Source organism: Aspergillus neoniger, assembly GCF_003184625.1.
Source record: "Aspergillus neoniger CBS 115656 unplaced genomic scaffold BO87scaffold_12, whole genome shotgun sequence".
NCBI lineage: Eukaryota > Fungi > Ascomycota > Eurotiomycetes > Eurotiales > Aspergillaceae > Aspergillus > Aspergillus neoniger.
In genome coordinates this window covers 749,265-763,210 of record NW_020291140.1, presented here as the reverse complement: position 1 = coordinate 763,210, position 13,946 = coordinate 749,265, and the positions used below count along the sequence as shown (strand labels likewise).

General features: G+C 49.2%; 4 protein-coding genes across 4 annotated transcripts; 1 reads left to right on the top strand and 3 right to left on the bottom strand.

The window, feature by feature from the left end:
- Positions 1-1,012: 1,012 nt before the first annotated feature.
- Positions 1,013-3,541, bottom strand: BO87DRAFT_425030 (FabD/lysophospholipase-like protein; the record flags this gene model as incomplete). Its single annotated transcript, XM_025627273.1, has 6 exons — positions 1,013-1,437; positions 1,599-2,204; positions 2,272-2,619; positions 2,680-3,352; positions 3,400-3,423; positions 3,482-3,541. The coding sequence occupies 6 exons, from the start codon at positions 3,539-3,541 to the stop codon at positions 1,013-1,015; spliced, it is 2,136 nt and encodes a 711-aa protein (XP_025481026.1).
- Positions 3,542-6,087: 2,546 nt separating this feature from the next.
- Positions 6,088-7,994, bottom strand: BO87DRAFT_356953 (aldehyde dehydrogenase). The gene is made up of 4 exons (XM_025621388.1): positions 7,381-7,994; positions 6,939-7,332; positions 6,428-6,879; positions 6,088-6,363 (listed from the first exon to the last, which is right to left on the bottom strand). The coding sequence occupies exons 1-4, from the start codon at positions 7,839-7,841 to the stop codon at positions 6,219-6,221; spliced, it is 1,452 nt and encodes a 483-aa protein (XP_025481025.1). The 5' UTR covers positions 7,842-7,994; the 3' UTR covers positions 6,088-6,218.
- Positions 7,995-10,273: 2,279 nt separating this feature from the next.
- On the top strand, positions 10,274-12,053 carry BO87DRAFT_434253 (uncharacterized protein; the record flags this gene model as incomplete). Its single annotated transcript, XM_025627705.1, has 4 exons — positions 10,274-10,460; positions 10,525-10,595; positions 10,651-11,441; positions 11,486-12,053. 4 exons carry the CDS (start codon positions 10,274-10,276, stop codon positions 11,601-11,603), a joined length of 1,167 nt encoding a protein of 388 aa, XP_025481024.1. The 3' UTR covers positions 11,604-12,053.
- BO87DRAFT_305981 (COP9 signalosome subunit CsnD) lies at positions 12,021-13,327 on the bottom strand (the record flags this gene model as incomplete). The annotated part of the gene is made up of 2 exons (XM_025619344.1): positions 12,021-12,053; positions 12,110-13,327. 2 exons carry the CDS (start codon positions 13,325-13,327, stop codon positions 12,021-12,023), a joined length of 1,251 nt encoding a protein of 416 aa, XP_025481023.1.
- Positions 13,328-13,946: the final 619 nt, after the last annotated feature.

Below are 13,946 nucleotides of genomic sequence, written 5' to 3'. Positions count from 1 at the left end.
CCTTCCTAAGTCGCGTCATTTATCAATTGGTAGAACGAGACCAAATGTTGCTCTTGGTTTCAAACGTTCGTAAGTTGACTTCCTACTCTTGAAGGATGGCGGCCCCTTAAGTGATCTCTAGAAAAGGTAGGCACGCTGAGGAAAGATTTAGTCGTCAATGGTGCTGGGATCCTAGAGTGGGGTTGGTGCCCAGCTGAAGATCGAAAGGACCCGCCGCGGGAATTTCGGACAATACTGAATCAGCCCTCATAGTTATGTAAGGCGGCAGAAGTCGCAGCAGATTATGTGACTGTTGATTGTTAGGGATGGATGCCTCCTGAAAGATGATCCACCTCCAGAACTTCTTTCAAGCAATGACTATCTCCGAGCTCCGAGCTCCGCCTGAGACTCTGACTGCCTTCCATGTTTTCCTGGCTGTCCGGCTCAGCTATGAATGATATGAGACAGTCAAGCTTCTCGAACATCTCTAATTGCGATATTCTTTTTTCTGCTAACCGCCCTGACCAACCGAGATGCTAGGAGGGCACCCTCTAATGGAGATGAACCAAAATCTGGAAAGTCCCCCAAAGATTGACTTCAAACTTCTTCCGCCGGAAATCCGATTGATGATCTGGGAATATACATAGCATGCAGCACAGGTTGTCGAAGCTACAATCTGGGAGACGCTTGATCATGATGAAAACTGTTAATTCACGATATTTTGTCCTGTTAGATCGTGAACCATAAGTGGGATGGGCCTTATATTTCCTTCACTGCCATGTGAGAAGAGCATCCCGCGCTTCATGGAAAGTACGACCTTGCCTTCGAACATAGCAGTTGCAATCCCAGCTAGGAAGTTACTAGTTTCCTGTTTGACATTCACATTAACGTCCATGTATTCGCCAACGCTCCTGGCGAGCAAGTGCTCAAGAGAAGAGGGAATGGCATTCTTGATAATGCGTTGGCAAACTCCTGCTGCGCCTGCGACACTCATAAGCTGAAGACATTGATCAAGCATAGTTGGGTGGATAAACTAATGACTCTCATGTTGCTTCACTAGGTTCACACTGGCTGAGGCTCTTCCACCTAACGGGTCGGCAGAGATATTCTGTAAACCGCGAAACTGGGGACCATAAGAAAGCCCAAGTTCTGACAGAGCCTCATACCATTTCTCAGAAGAGACTTGGCGCGCATAACGCGGAATTTTGATCTGGCAAGGCTCATGCTCGGCTCCTGCACGGACTTGACCGCTGCAGATCTCCGTCCAAACATTGCCATCGTGGCTTGCTATTACGAATGAATACCATTCTGAATTCATCACGTCATTGAAGGCAACTGGCTTGAGAGACGTGATAATTTCCACGCTACCCGCCTCATCTATGACTAGAGGGCTCTTGAATAGAACGTTTTTCGCAGTAAACCCCTCAGTGCCTGGGTTGAGCTGTCGGACTGCTTCATCTGTCATAGCGATGTAATCAGCTGCAGGCAATACTACATGACCCCGGAGGATATGGTCAGCAAGCCATGGGTTGCCTCAATGCCAAGTATGTTCCGCCACGAAGGCCCAAGATCTGTAGACTCGGGACACCGTGAGCCGAGCAGTTCATGAGGTGGCATACTGCTCAACCTCCAGTCTCTCACCAAACGGCTTTCATTCCAGTATCGTGTACCATGTTGCCAGGGATACGGCGGGAGGCCTGTCACGACTTGCCCCCTACCGTTCACTGACATCAGGTCAACAATAGCCCCGTTGCTGTGGATCAAGCCTAGCGCGGACAAGAGCTGAACTTCACAGCTAGCATCGAAGCTAGTATCATCGCAACGTTTCAAGGTTGGAATATAGAGTGGGCCATGCTTCAGGCTGTGGCTACGAAATATCTGCTTTAGAGGACCTGACAATGCAGAATGGGGACCTATGTCGAGTAGTAAATGGGCCTTGTCTTCCTTTAGCAGATTGCTCACTGCATCACTAAAAAGAACGGGAGACTCAAGGTTCCTTCTCCAGTAGGCCGCGCCAAGCTCCTGAGGGTCCGTCACCATAGCCGTAGTGACACTTGACAGCATCGGTGACATATGGGAGTTCATTTGCAAGTGACCTACTAGAGAGGCCTCATAAAAGGGCCTCAGGAACTTCATTTGTTCTGATGCCATGTAGATACCAGTTCCCTTTGTTGCGATATACTGGTGACTCACATGAGTGATATGCGATCTTGAGCCCAAGGTTTCTGCGAAAGATATCAGAAAGATCATTTCTAATCCTTTCCACTATAATATCGATTTTACTTTTTTCACCGAATAGAGTGACAATTTGAGGATTATTCCTGCATGCGATTAACACTCCGTCTTCGAGATATGGAGTTACCTCTTCGCTAGAGAGGCCAATATTCGCCATTTCTTCCAGACCCATTTGTTGTTTGGCCAACTTACCGGGATAATATGCGAGTATTATAGCCGACTTCTCCGAGATAGCACCTGCTGCATAAGCAGCTGCAATTTCACCGCTGGAGTGTCCAACTACAGCAGCTGGCCGCACTCCCCAGGACGCGAGAAAGTTGACAAGCCCTATCTGAATGGCAGTACAGAGTGGCTGACAGAATTCCGCTTCAGTAACGCGTGAGTCGCTTGTCCGGCACAGCTCCTCTTTAATGCCTGTTAGTAAACAGTTCGTGCTTGCCAATGTAGAGAGAACACCCGACTCACGCCGAAGAGACCATGATGGTGGATCTTCAAGACCTTTGAGAGCACTCTCAAGCCTTAACATGTCTCCCTGAAAACAAGGATATGTCTCCAATAGTCCTTTCCCCATATCTGCCCACTGGGATCCTTGGCCAGTAAAAACGAATGAAAGCTGAGGTGAGACTTGAGTGCAGGATTTCTGAAACATCGAAGATCGTAAGGGAATCTTTGAGGAAGTCACACAGAATGCTCGGTGAGACAAATGCTGTCTTCTTACTCCTAGAGTGAACGGAATATTGCATAGTTGACCAGGGAATTTATTTGCATAGTCACACACCTGCTCAATGCGACTCTCCAGACTCTTTGAGTCTTGAGCCGAGACCACAAGCAGCTTAGCCCCGTCTACTGACTCGGAAAATCGCGATTTCTGGATGTTGCCACAGAATTCGGCTGCAGAATACAATATGACATGGGCGTTCGCACCGCCTATGCCAAACTCATTGATACTAACCCTTTGGCGTCGATCGGCGGGTTCCATGGGCTCTAAAGGAACAGTTAAGTTGAAATCTAGTATTTGAGGATTCAAAGTGTCCAAGTGTATGTTTGGTGGGATTGTTGAGCGTTCGAGTGACAGGATAGCTTTGATGAGACTCGTGATACCCGATGCACCCTCTGAATGGCCAAAGTTGGGTTTAACCTGGTTTGCTCAGCACTTCAACTTGCAGGCAGGTATTAGATGCTCACCGCGCCAATGATTACCCCGTTCGGCTTGAAGCGTTGTCAATTGCTGTTGTCTCAGCCGCATCCCCTGCTACCGTTCCAGTACCATGACACTCAACGAAGGCAGTTTCCAGAAGATCCTCGATTCCAGCCTTTTGATATGCATGTCGAATAAGACTCTCTTAGGACTAAATTGATGGGGCACATATATTTGCTGTTTTCCCGTCATAGTTCACAGCAGTTGATCGAATGACTGCCCTTATAGGGTCATTTGCCTGGTTTACACTACTCAGGCGCTTTATGTACAGCACATTGATTGCTTCACCTCGGCCATAGCCATCAGCTTTGGCCTCGAATATTCGACATACACCACTTCGGGATGACACCATGTTATCAGATAGGCTTGTTGCATGGTTGGCGGCATGATAAGATTACGTCCAGCAACTATGGCCGATGAACAAGCTCCAGAGGCTAGTGCCTGGCATGCTTCATGAAGTGCAGTCAGGGAGGATGAACCAGCAGCTTTGAGGGTCATGCTGAATACCAAGCCAGAGGTTACTCGTTATTGCCGAATAGCTTCGCACCGACTTGATCACGTACCTGGGACCCCGGAAGTCGTATCTGTAGGAAACATAATATGCCAAGACATAATCACCTGTACCCAGAGCATGATGTCTGTGGACAGACTGTGGATCTCTACGAGCAAAACCTAACCAGTCTTCTCCAAAAGCACCAACAAAGCAGTCGATATCTTTACCTTCCCAGTCCGTTTCTCCCGCGCCTCCAAGGCATTCCTGAACCAGCTCGAGGAGGAGCCGCTGTTGCGGGTCCATGTGCGTTGCTTTATGGCTTCGCACAGAAAAGAATTGGGCGTCAAAAAATGCCGGGTTTTCTTGCAGGAAATAACCATATTTTGTTCCGGTCGAGCGCTCTCTTGTCGGATGATATGATGAATCTGCATTATATCTGCTGTTCGGCACTTCACAGAGGCCGTCTTCTTTCTTCATCAAACAATCCCAGAACTGATCGCCTGTGCAAACACCCCCAGGGAGCCTCATTGCCATACCTACTATCGCAACTGGGGTCGATAAATCCGACAATTCATTCTCTGATTGTTTAGGACACAAGACATCTGGAAAGTCCACATTCGATATAAATTCTCCACATAGAGCAACCGGGTCATCTCCATCAAGGCCAGGACATGTTGACTGGGGAATCTCCTTTCCCGACGTGAAATAATTTCTCTCATCGTCTCCGCTGGTTGTATGTGATGCTTGCATATCCTTCGTCATTGAATAGAGTTGATGATGTGACAATCTAGGGAAATCCTCTCCGTGTTTCTGGCTAAATTTGCTTCAAAGAAATATACCATTATCGACAGCCACCATAATCGGCAATCCAGAACTTGTACTACTAATTGTGTGACCTTTTTGGATTCTCAGGGGGTACATGGGATTATGGTTGGGCGTCGAGCTTTGTCACTACACACAGCATATGAGTAGGAATTGTCACGACCTAGCATGCAGTGTGCATGTGGTCATATTTCTAGGGAAGTCCCCTAGGCGATATGACGTTAGCACCATGAGTTCGAGAAACTATGGATAAAAATTACTTGTCTGTCTCGCATCCAGAGATTGCAGGCTGATTACTCACTCACTGTGCTTTCAGGGCGAGACGACACAAACGCAGTTCTCAAGGTAACATACCGGGTCGGATGAAGCTCCAGGCCAGTTGTGTAACTCGTATACGTAGCACGATAATGCAGCTTTTGCGCGGCTCTTTCACGATGTGATATGCTACATTGCATATCACCCACTGTTCGAAAGGGACCTGAATAGAACGTTCCTGATGTCATAAAACGCTTTGTAGCTGCCGCAATAAGGTTGTATTCGCTGCCGGCAAGTGTCCAAATCCGAGATTGGCAAATGAAGCTGTCGAAAGACTTGCTAATCAATTTGGTGGCGTTTCTTCGTCCAGGTGATGGTACGTGGACTGTTTCGTGGCATTTTCCAGCACTGTGGGACATCCCACGAGGGTGTGATAGATACGGATATGCGTTTTTGACAGTGACTTTTCCTAGGCGGCACAGTAGCGAATGGCGAGTGGTAACTCCGATTGGACTGGTTTACCCTGGATGTTAGCCTCGTAGTTACTCAACGAAGGTGATTGGAGCTGGCTTTAGCGTACCTCTGTGACGTTGACCAAATAGAATATTCACTTTACGATCCTGACCAACGGTAGAGTATACCGATGACATGGTTTCAGATATGCACACCACTGCGAATCATTCATCAAGAAGTTAAAATTTGGATCACTAAGGTCAGCAAAGACATAGGTAAGAGGGCCAGCATCCTCAAGCTGTTCTAATATCTCTTTGGCGCTGTATTCGCCAATATTTGGCTGCTGAAGTTTAAGTAATGGAGACAAGGTGAGCTTGAGGTTCACAGAGCAAACCTCTTGGCCGTGTGGCACATGATCGAAAGCCGCTTAGGTAGTACTTGTGAGACTTGTTGGTCGCCTCGTAATGTCAGTAACCACATAACCTAATCACCTGTCAAAAGACAGGCTTGCATCTATCGGAGTACTGAACTCTGAATGAGAGTAAGTAGGCACCAATAATTCTTACAAGAGCAATCGATGTCCTTTTCAGATTAGCAAAAGGGTTTTTTTCAGTTAGAGATACGGAGAACCGTTGGAAACTCGGTAAATGCAGTTGGAAAATAACTAGAGAACCCTCAGACCTCTCATTCTGCATTTGATGCCCTCGAGGCAGCAACTATCATAATGTTTCCAGGCTAACTAGATGTCAGTTTGTACATGAAGGTAATGATTCGCAATCTTAATTAATCCATCCATGTCACACTCTTGGTAACCAGGAATTCCTCCAGTCCCTGGGATGCATTGAACCGGCCCCATCCACTGTTCTTGACTCCACCGTGCGGTAGGACAGCTTCGTCGTGAATGGTCATACTGTTGATGTGAACGGCACTGCAAACCATCAGTCAGTTCCTCAGTTCTTAAGAGAGAGACGCATAGAGAAGTAATGGCCTACCCTGACTGGATCTTGCGGGCCATGGCCAGGCCCTTTCGTAGATCTTCGGTGAAGACGGCCGCGGACAAGCCATAGCCACTACCATTGGCAATCTTGATTGCCTCTTCATCGCTCTCAACAATCATGCATGCTGCCAAGGAGGCAAAGGCCTCTTCTTGCCAAGCGGCCATCTTTTCATTGACACCACCCAGGAGCACAGGCGCCATCCGAACACCATTGGCTGGCTGAGCGGAGTCTTGGTCTACAGATCCGTGAATCAAGTGGGCTCCACCCGCCAGAGCGTCTTTGACGAGATTGCTAACCCGTGCTTTTGACGCCATGTTCACCAAAGTCGGAGGCTGAGACGCAGGGTCTACGCTGGATGTGAGTGCCTCCTTCAGCGCCTCGATGAAGACGGGTGCAATGGAGGTGTGAACAAGAATGCGATCAGTTGCCATGCAGATTTGGCCAGACTATGCAAAATCAGTTATCGGAAGCGAGAATAAGGTAGCAGTAAGGGCGGGCTACATACGTTCAGATAAGCGCCCGCAAGCACTCCCTTTACAGCAGTCTTTATATCAGCATCTGCACAGACGATGGCGCTGTTCTTGCCTCCCAACTCCATCAAGCATGGCTTGAGATTCTGTCCACATGCGCCCGCAATCTTTCTGCCTACGGCCGTGCTGCCGGTGAAATTGATCTTGCGCACGGCCGGGTGCTCGATCATGGCGTTAACTACTTCGGGGGCATCCTGGGGTCGGCATGATACCAGATTCAGACAACCAGCAGGTAGGCCCGCATCATGGAAAGCGCGCGCAAGTGCCCAGTAGGAGCAAGGAGAGAGCTCAGAGGATTTCAAGATAGTCGTGTTGCCCGCCGCAAGTGCACAGGCTGCAGAACGGACTCCAAACACATATGGAGCATTCCTGCTAGGTCAGTCGACAATTCACATGTATGAATGGTGGCGGACATACCAGGGCACAATCCCGAGGATCACCCCCATGGGCTCCTTGTAGATCATGGCACTTTGGCCCTCCTCTTCGACAACGGGGACGCTACCACAAATGGAAGTGATGCGCCCCGCGATATCCCTCAACATGCGGATCCCGAGTGGAACGATGAAATGTTGTGACGCACCCACATCTGCGCCCATCTCAGTTCGCATATATTCGGCATTCTGCTCGAGGCGGCTCTCCAAAATGTCGGCTGCCTTTAGCAGGAGATCACGCCGAACTGTGGGTTTTGTTTGCGACCAAGAAGGAAAAGCGGCCTCTGCGGCCTCAACTGCGCGGATGGCATCTTGAGCCGAGGCTGATGCAGTTGTCCAGCAAGTCTGGTTGGTATAGGGGCTAATGACGTCGAAGGTAGAGCCCGTGCATTCCTCTTGACCGTTGATGATCAAGGGGATCACCGGTGGGCGGGGAGGTGCAGCCATTGTAGGTTCTGTCAAAGTATGGGCGCGGGTAGAAACAAACGATAGTATGTGTTCACAAACGAAACATTCAGGCAATAGGGGTATCCCACCAGGGGGTTAACACTCGGAATTAATAGGTAAGATGTCGTTTGAAGGACTGAACCACAATCGAAGACCCTGCATTTGGTGGGAGAGTCAGCCGAGGAGTCAATTGATTACACAAACAAAGCCAATTCTACAAACACGACCCCACCTTTCCAGCTCGGGGGGGGGGGGGGGGAAGCCCTCACTCCAGCCACGTGTGACAACTGCCTCAGGATTGTTCCCAGGATCAATGTATTCTCCCTAAAGTTAAAATCACTATCCTATACACATATGAAACTCGCTACGTTGAGAGTGCCACTATTTCCAACGAGAGTGAAGGGCATAAACTTGGAAGGAGACCAATTCTCAGATAGGGGTTCTACGGAGTACTCTCGGGTTTCATGCCACGGCAAATCCAAGTTACGACTTGTCACTATTTACCATTACTATTTACACCCTACTCCATACCCCTGATGTGATGAATACTAGACAGCTAAGAATGCTAAGACTCATCTCACTACATATATAGTCGATCAATGTTATGCATGCGTGCTGCACACGAACAGGGATGGAACCTTGTTGATACTGGGCCAGTTAAGGTGGCCCTCCAATCCACTTTTAAGAGACCATTGAGGAAACTATTCCAATAGCCGCAACTTTATGCATTGCAAGCCATGTGCTCGCTGACGTGAGAGAAATCAAGACTGTTGCCTTCCACGTACCTTTCCTCGGAAGCGCCGAGGCTGATCGTTGAGTTTAGGTAACGCTCGGCCCTTTTGGGAACCGGCGGCTGTCGATCAAAAAAGCCACCCGTGGTTCGGCTAATAAAAGCATTTGGATCAAACAGACATGGAACGGAAAGAGAAGCGGGAAGAAAGCTGAAAGTGAGGAAACTTCAACGAGACCTGGATGGCTGCACTTAAATAGCCTTTTTGGACGAAGACCAGTGAGTGTGCTACATGCCTCATTGCGAGTCATTATCACCACCTCAACCAGGGCGGTGGAGTAGCTGGGACAGTCTGGCCGATTACTACTGCGATGAGTGAAAATTTCTAAATGACTGGAACTAGGCAGAGTCGTTCATGATTGGAGGTGCATAAACCACAGTTCTCCAGTTTCAAGGAGCACGGGGCTGAACATGCCCATCTGAGTTCCTTAGGGTTCCCGATAGGCTCATCTTATACCCACCACACTCCTCGTCAGTGATCTCCTGATCCGCTTTTGCGGAAACACGGAATGCGCACTCAACAGTGAGTGCAACTGAATCCGCGATCGCCCTGAGTAACTTGCTTTATACTGCAGATTATCGGATGAAGAAGATATTGCAGATCAATCAATTCAATAGCAGAAAAACAAACTTCCGAAGTACCCCAAACCTGGGGGTTCTTCACTGATCTACTATCAACATGATGGAGAGTGAAACACTCTGGCGCTATCACCGCCCATTGCGTATGCTCGCCACAATTAATACACTTGGAGCCAGGGTTCCTGGGCCGTGCATCCCGAGATCCCGATACATTGGAGCCAAGTGCGAAATAGACTAGCTGAAGGTAGATTGGGATTTATATTAACTGATATTACGCTGGAAATTACCTTGCATGACCTTAAAAAATTGGGGTTGAAGCACAAGTCGGGAATCGTGGTGAATATGTCGACAAATGAATTGCCTATACTATCCGGCCTACCAGTATTACTATCCACAAATCCAAGGATGGCTTGTTACTTGCCACGAGGGTGGTCTGTCTGTCAACATCAGAGTGGACACATTGGGACCACCCCGACTCAAGTCATACGACCGGCTCCACTTGCTTAGCACACCATGGAGGCTATCAGCGTGCACTGGTGAATGGTTTTTGCGGGTGCGTTTCAAAGGACCAAAAATTCCAGTTTGTGGATTGTGTGGAAAAAGAGGAACCCGCAAATAAGAGGCTTGCTTTTAAGCTCGCAAGATGAGGGTCCTTTGGCTCCCTGCTCTATGGGCGCGGTGAGTATCCTCATACGGAAAGAGGGCCCATATCTAGATCTACCACTTTTCCCTGCGATCAAGCGTTCGAGGCATGATGCCCTTGGTCCACTCCATACATATTCAATAGGCTTCCATCTTATTTTGTAGCTCTGTCCCTTTTTTCCCAGTCCACATAGTAGTTCATACTTCGGCATATGCTCGGGTTGCCTTGTTATATCTCAGCACCCTCCTCATTTTACTTGAACATTCGTTATCAACACTCATTTCCATATCTACCGCCCAAATGGACTACGAAGCGTAATAATCACAGGCATCATATTGTTTACCTTCGCTCAATCAAACACTCGTTCATACCCATTCTTCATTTCCTAAAACCATTGTTCCCAGTAACACCCTGTCCAATATGGCTCCTACATCGAGGGGAGTTGAAATGATAAGCATCGTTACGGTGCTTGTTAGTCTCGCATTTTTAGCAGTCATTCTACGCATAGTCGCCCGATTCAAACGCAAAGTACATTTCGGGGTGGACGACTACCTTTGCTTCGCATGCATGCTCCTGCTAATTGGCATGCTCATCGAACTCTCACTTTGTGAGTTATCCTAGAAAATATTCACCAATACATAGTATTCAACCTTGCTAATAAACAACCAAAGGGGTCACCATCGGCGGCAACGGCTCTCACCAAAGCAACCTGAGCAACGAAACAATGATGAACTTCTACAAGGTACCAACTGCCCCTACCACATTCACTTCCCATCTTCACCAACTGACCACCTCAGATCTTCCTCGCCAACCAATTCACCTACTTCTCCCTCTGTCCCCTCATCAAAGTCTCAATCGTCTGCTTCTACCGCCGCATCTTCACCACCCGCACCTTCCAATGGACATCCTTCAGCATCAACCTCCTCATAAGCCTCTGGGGCCTGGGCGTCTTCCTCGCCTGCGCTCTCCAATGCCGCCCCCTAAAAGCCTACTGGGACCAAAGCGTCGACGGCCACTGCCTAGACGGCTACACCCTAATCGTTGTCAACCAAATCTTCAACGTGGTCATAGATTTCGTCCTCCTAGCCCTCCCCATCCCCTTGATCTGGGGTCTCCACCGCTCCTGGCAAGACAAACTCGCCATCAACGGCGTCTTCGCTCTCGGTGGTTTCGTCTGCTTCGCGAGTATCTTCCGCGTTGTCGTCCTCTTCTGGATCAATGAGTCGGATATGACCTATACCGTCTACCAAGCTACGCTTTGGACGCATATTGAGCCCTCCATTGGGCTTATTTGCTCTTGTCTGCCCACCATCCGAGGCCTGTTTCCGAGAGGAAAGCTCTCAAGCAATAACTACAAGTACCGGAATGAGGTCCCCTATTATGGGAATACCGATGTCAGTACCTCCAACTTCGTGGCTACGGGTCGCAAGACTTCCACTGCGGAGTCTATTAAGTTGGAGAATGGTGTCCCGAGAAGGTCGAATTCGAGTGAGGGCGGTCTGCCCTCCAGTGTTAAGAGTAATGATACTAGCTGGCTGGATATTACTGTTCGCACGGAAATTGATGTTAGGCAAGATGATCTGCCGCGGTATTTGAGATGAGGTCGATTGACTGTGAGACTTGGTTTTACAGACATTCTTTCGCCTTGATTTATAAGCCAACTGAGCTTGACGCTCTTGTGGCGAGCAGCGCCGTTATGAGTGATCGTGTCAGGGTGTTTGACCTCCCTCTGAGCTTCGAATTTTTTTGAAACGTGCCTGAAATGGTACACACCCATCCGCATAGCGGTGTCGCGCACAGCTATATGGCACGTCGCTGTATCCCTGCGCGTGCATATGCCACTACCTGCCACAGCAGATGAGATTTGACTCTTTGCATACACAAAGAGGCAACTCGGAACTCCATAGGTACACAGACTTGGATGCCCCTTTGGCTTGAGACATGGCCAGCCTTGATCATCATTCGGGCATCTCGATACATCGCTTCCGACACAGGTCACAGCTCCTGATCTTCACCTACATTTGACGCTCGGTATAACATACGCTCCTAACGACCATCACCCACATGTACCATATACCATGTATTCTGCGCATCTTCTTATCATTACGCCTGTGAAACAAACAAGTCGCTAGCTAATTTCTGATTCATGGTGTATTATTTCATACCCTCAATGCACTGTCGGCTGTCCAGCTGCAAATTCCTACTTTTATGTTAGCTCACTGTACACCACAATGGCACTCATATGATAGTACTCACTGGAAACGCATTGGTGATGCTCGTAGCCACTCTCTCTACATCTTCCGCCAAACCCTGCACCCCAGCATCCCACTGCCGGATATGCTGTCCTGTAGTGGCATTCCCTCCGTCAAAGTATATTATCCCATCAATCTGATCAATACTCCCCTTCAATCGACCTTGCTCGACCATCCTCGCCGCATAATCCTCCGCCTTCTCTCCCGCCGTGAAGTCCCCACTCCCCTGGAGCCCCAGGATCGCACCCAACGCATCAGTCGTAATATTCTCGTAGAGCTTACTAGCCGCAACCAGATTGTGTTCAACAACAGCCTTATCCAGCACGGTAGACCCATCCGCCGTCACAGCCAACTGATGCGGCGCCAACCGCTGCGCAAACGCAGCCACCTCCTCCGGATTCAGCAACCGATCCAGGAACATTTTCTCCAGGATAGCGAACTCATCCACCGACGTCGACCGATCATCCTTATACAGCGTAGCCAGAATCCGAGACCGCTGCGGCCCAGCCGGAGCGAGCACCGCGCACCTAATAGCAGCCGCCAAAGCCTGCAACCGATCCTGTTCATCCACTCCCGCCGCAAGACTAACATTAAAGTATTCCTGACTAGCATCGAGGAAGCGTCGACGAGCATCCAGAATACGAGCCTGGGATAGCTTGAAATGCAGCTTCAACTCGTGATCCTCAATCTTACTCGGTAGGTTCTTAATGCGGTTCAAGAACGCTTCCGCACTTGTGGTATCATCCTCCTCGAGATAGTATCTCACGATCCGAATCCATAGTCGCACCTTGGCGGCGTCGGAGACTAGCCGCTGTGAACTGTCGATGTGGATGCCCTGCAGGGCTTTTGCGGCGTCGGTGTACTGGCCTTCGGCTTCGTAGGCGTCTGCGAGAAGCTCGCGGATCTGTGCGTCTTGTTCTTCGACGGAGGTGGAGCGGGATTGGAGGAGGGTGATGGCGTGTTGACCGACGCTGATTTGGGTTTCTTGGGTGAGTTTGCGGAGGACGGTGATGAAGAAATCGAGGATGGGGCGGGCGGCGACGATGCTGATGTCTTCGCTGAGAACGGAGTCAAGGAAGTAGATGAGGTCTCTGGAGATCTGGGGTTCTGTGGATGTCGATACGATGTCGCTGAGGAGGTTGTTGTAGAGCTGCAGCTTGTTTTGGGGGTTCGCGGAGGATTCGATCTCCGCGAGGGCGGAGGTGATTTTTTGGGAGGCCATGGGTGTGGTTATGTGACTAGTAGGTGATTGTGAGGTTGATGTGGAATATGGTACTCGAGTAGGCGGGTAATTGCGGGTGGAAGTGGTGTTCTCTAGATGGGCAGAGGGGTTGATGAGGTGGTGTACGTCAGGAATATGGCGTGGATGCCGATGGAGAAGTGAAGCTGGGGAGCTTATCGATAAGGGACTACAAGCACAGCACTCAATGCAGCACATCTAATTTAGAGAGTTGCAACGTTCTTTGACTACTGACCTTGGGCAAAATGATACAATGGGGTATTCCTGTCCAATGGTTGAGTACTCTGACACTTCATGGTATACTAAGACCCCGTCCTGTACCTCCCCAAGAAATACATTCCTAGTGACGGGGGCTACCGCCTCAGGATACGGATTTTCCAAATATTGTGTGAGCTGACTTGGAACAGCCGTGTCTAGTAGTTTGAGCAAAAGCAAATTATCCAAAAGAATCTTTAGGTTAATGTTAAAGTTGAAAGCTAGGACGCTGAGGCAGAAGTATGAATGGAATTGTGTTAATGTTTTCCTCTTCGAAGCGCAAGTTGCCCACCGCCTTTGACGACCCGCTCGGGCGGCGGGTTTCTTGCTTGCGGCGACGCATCTT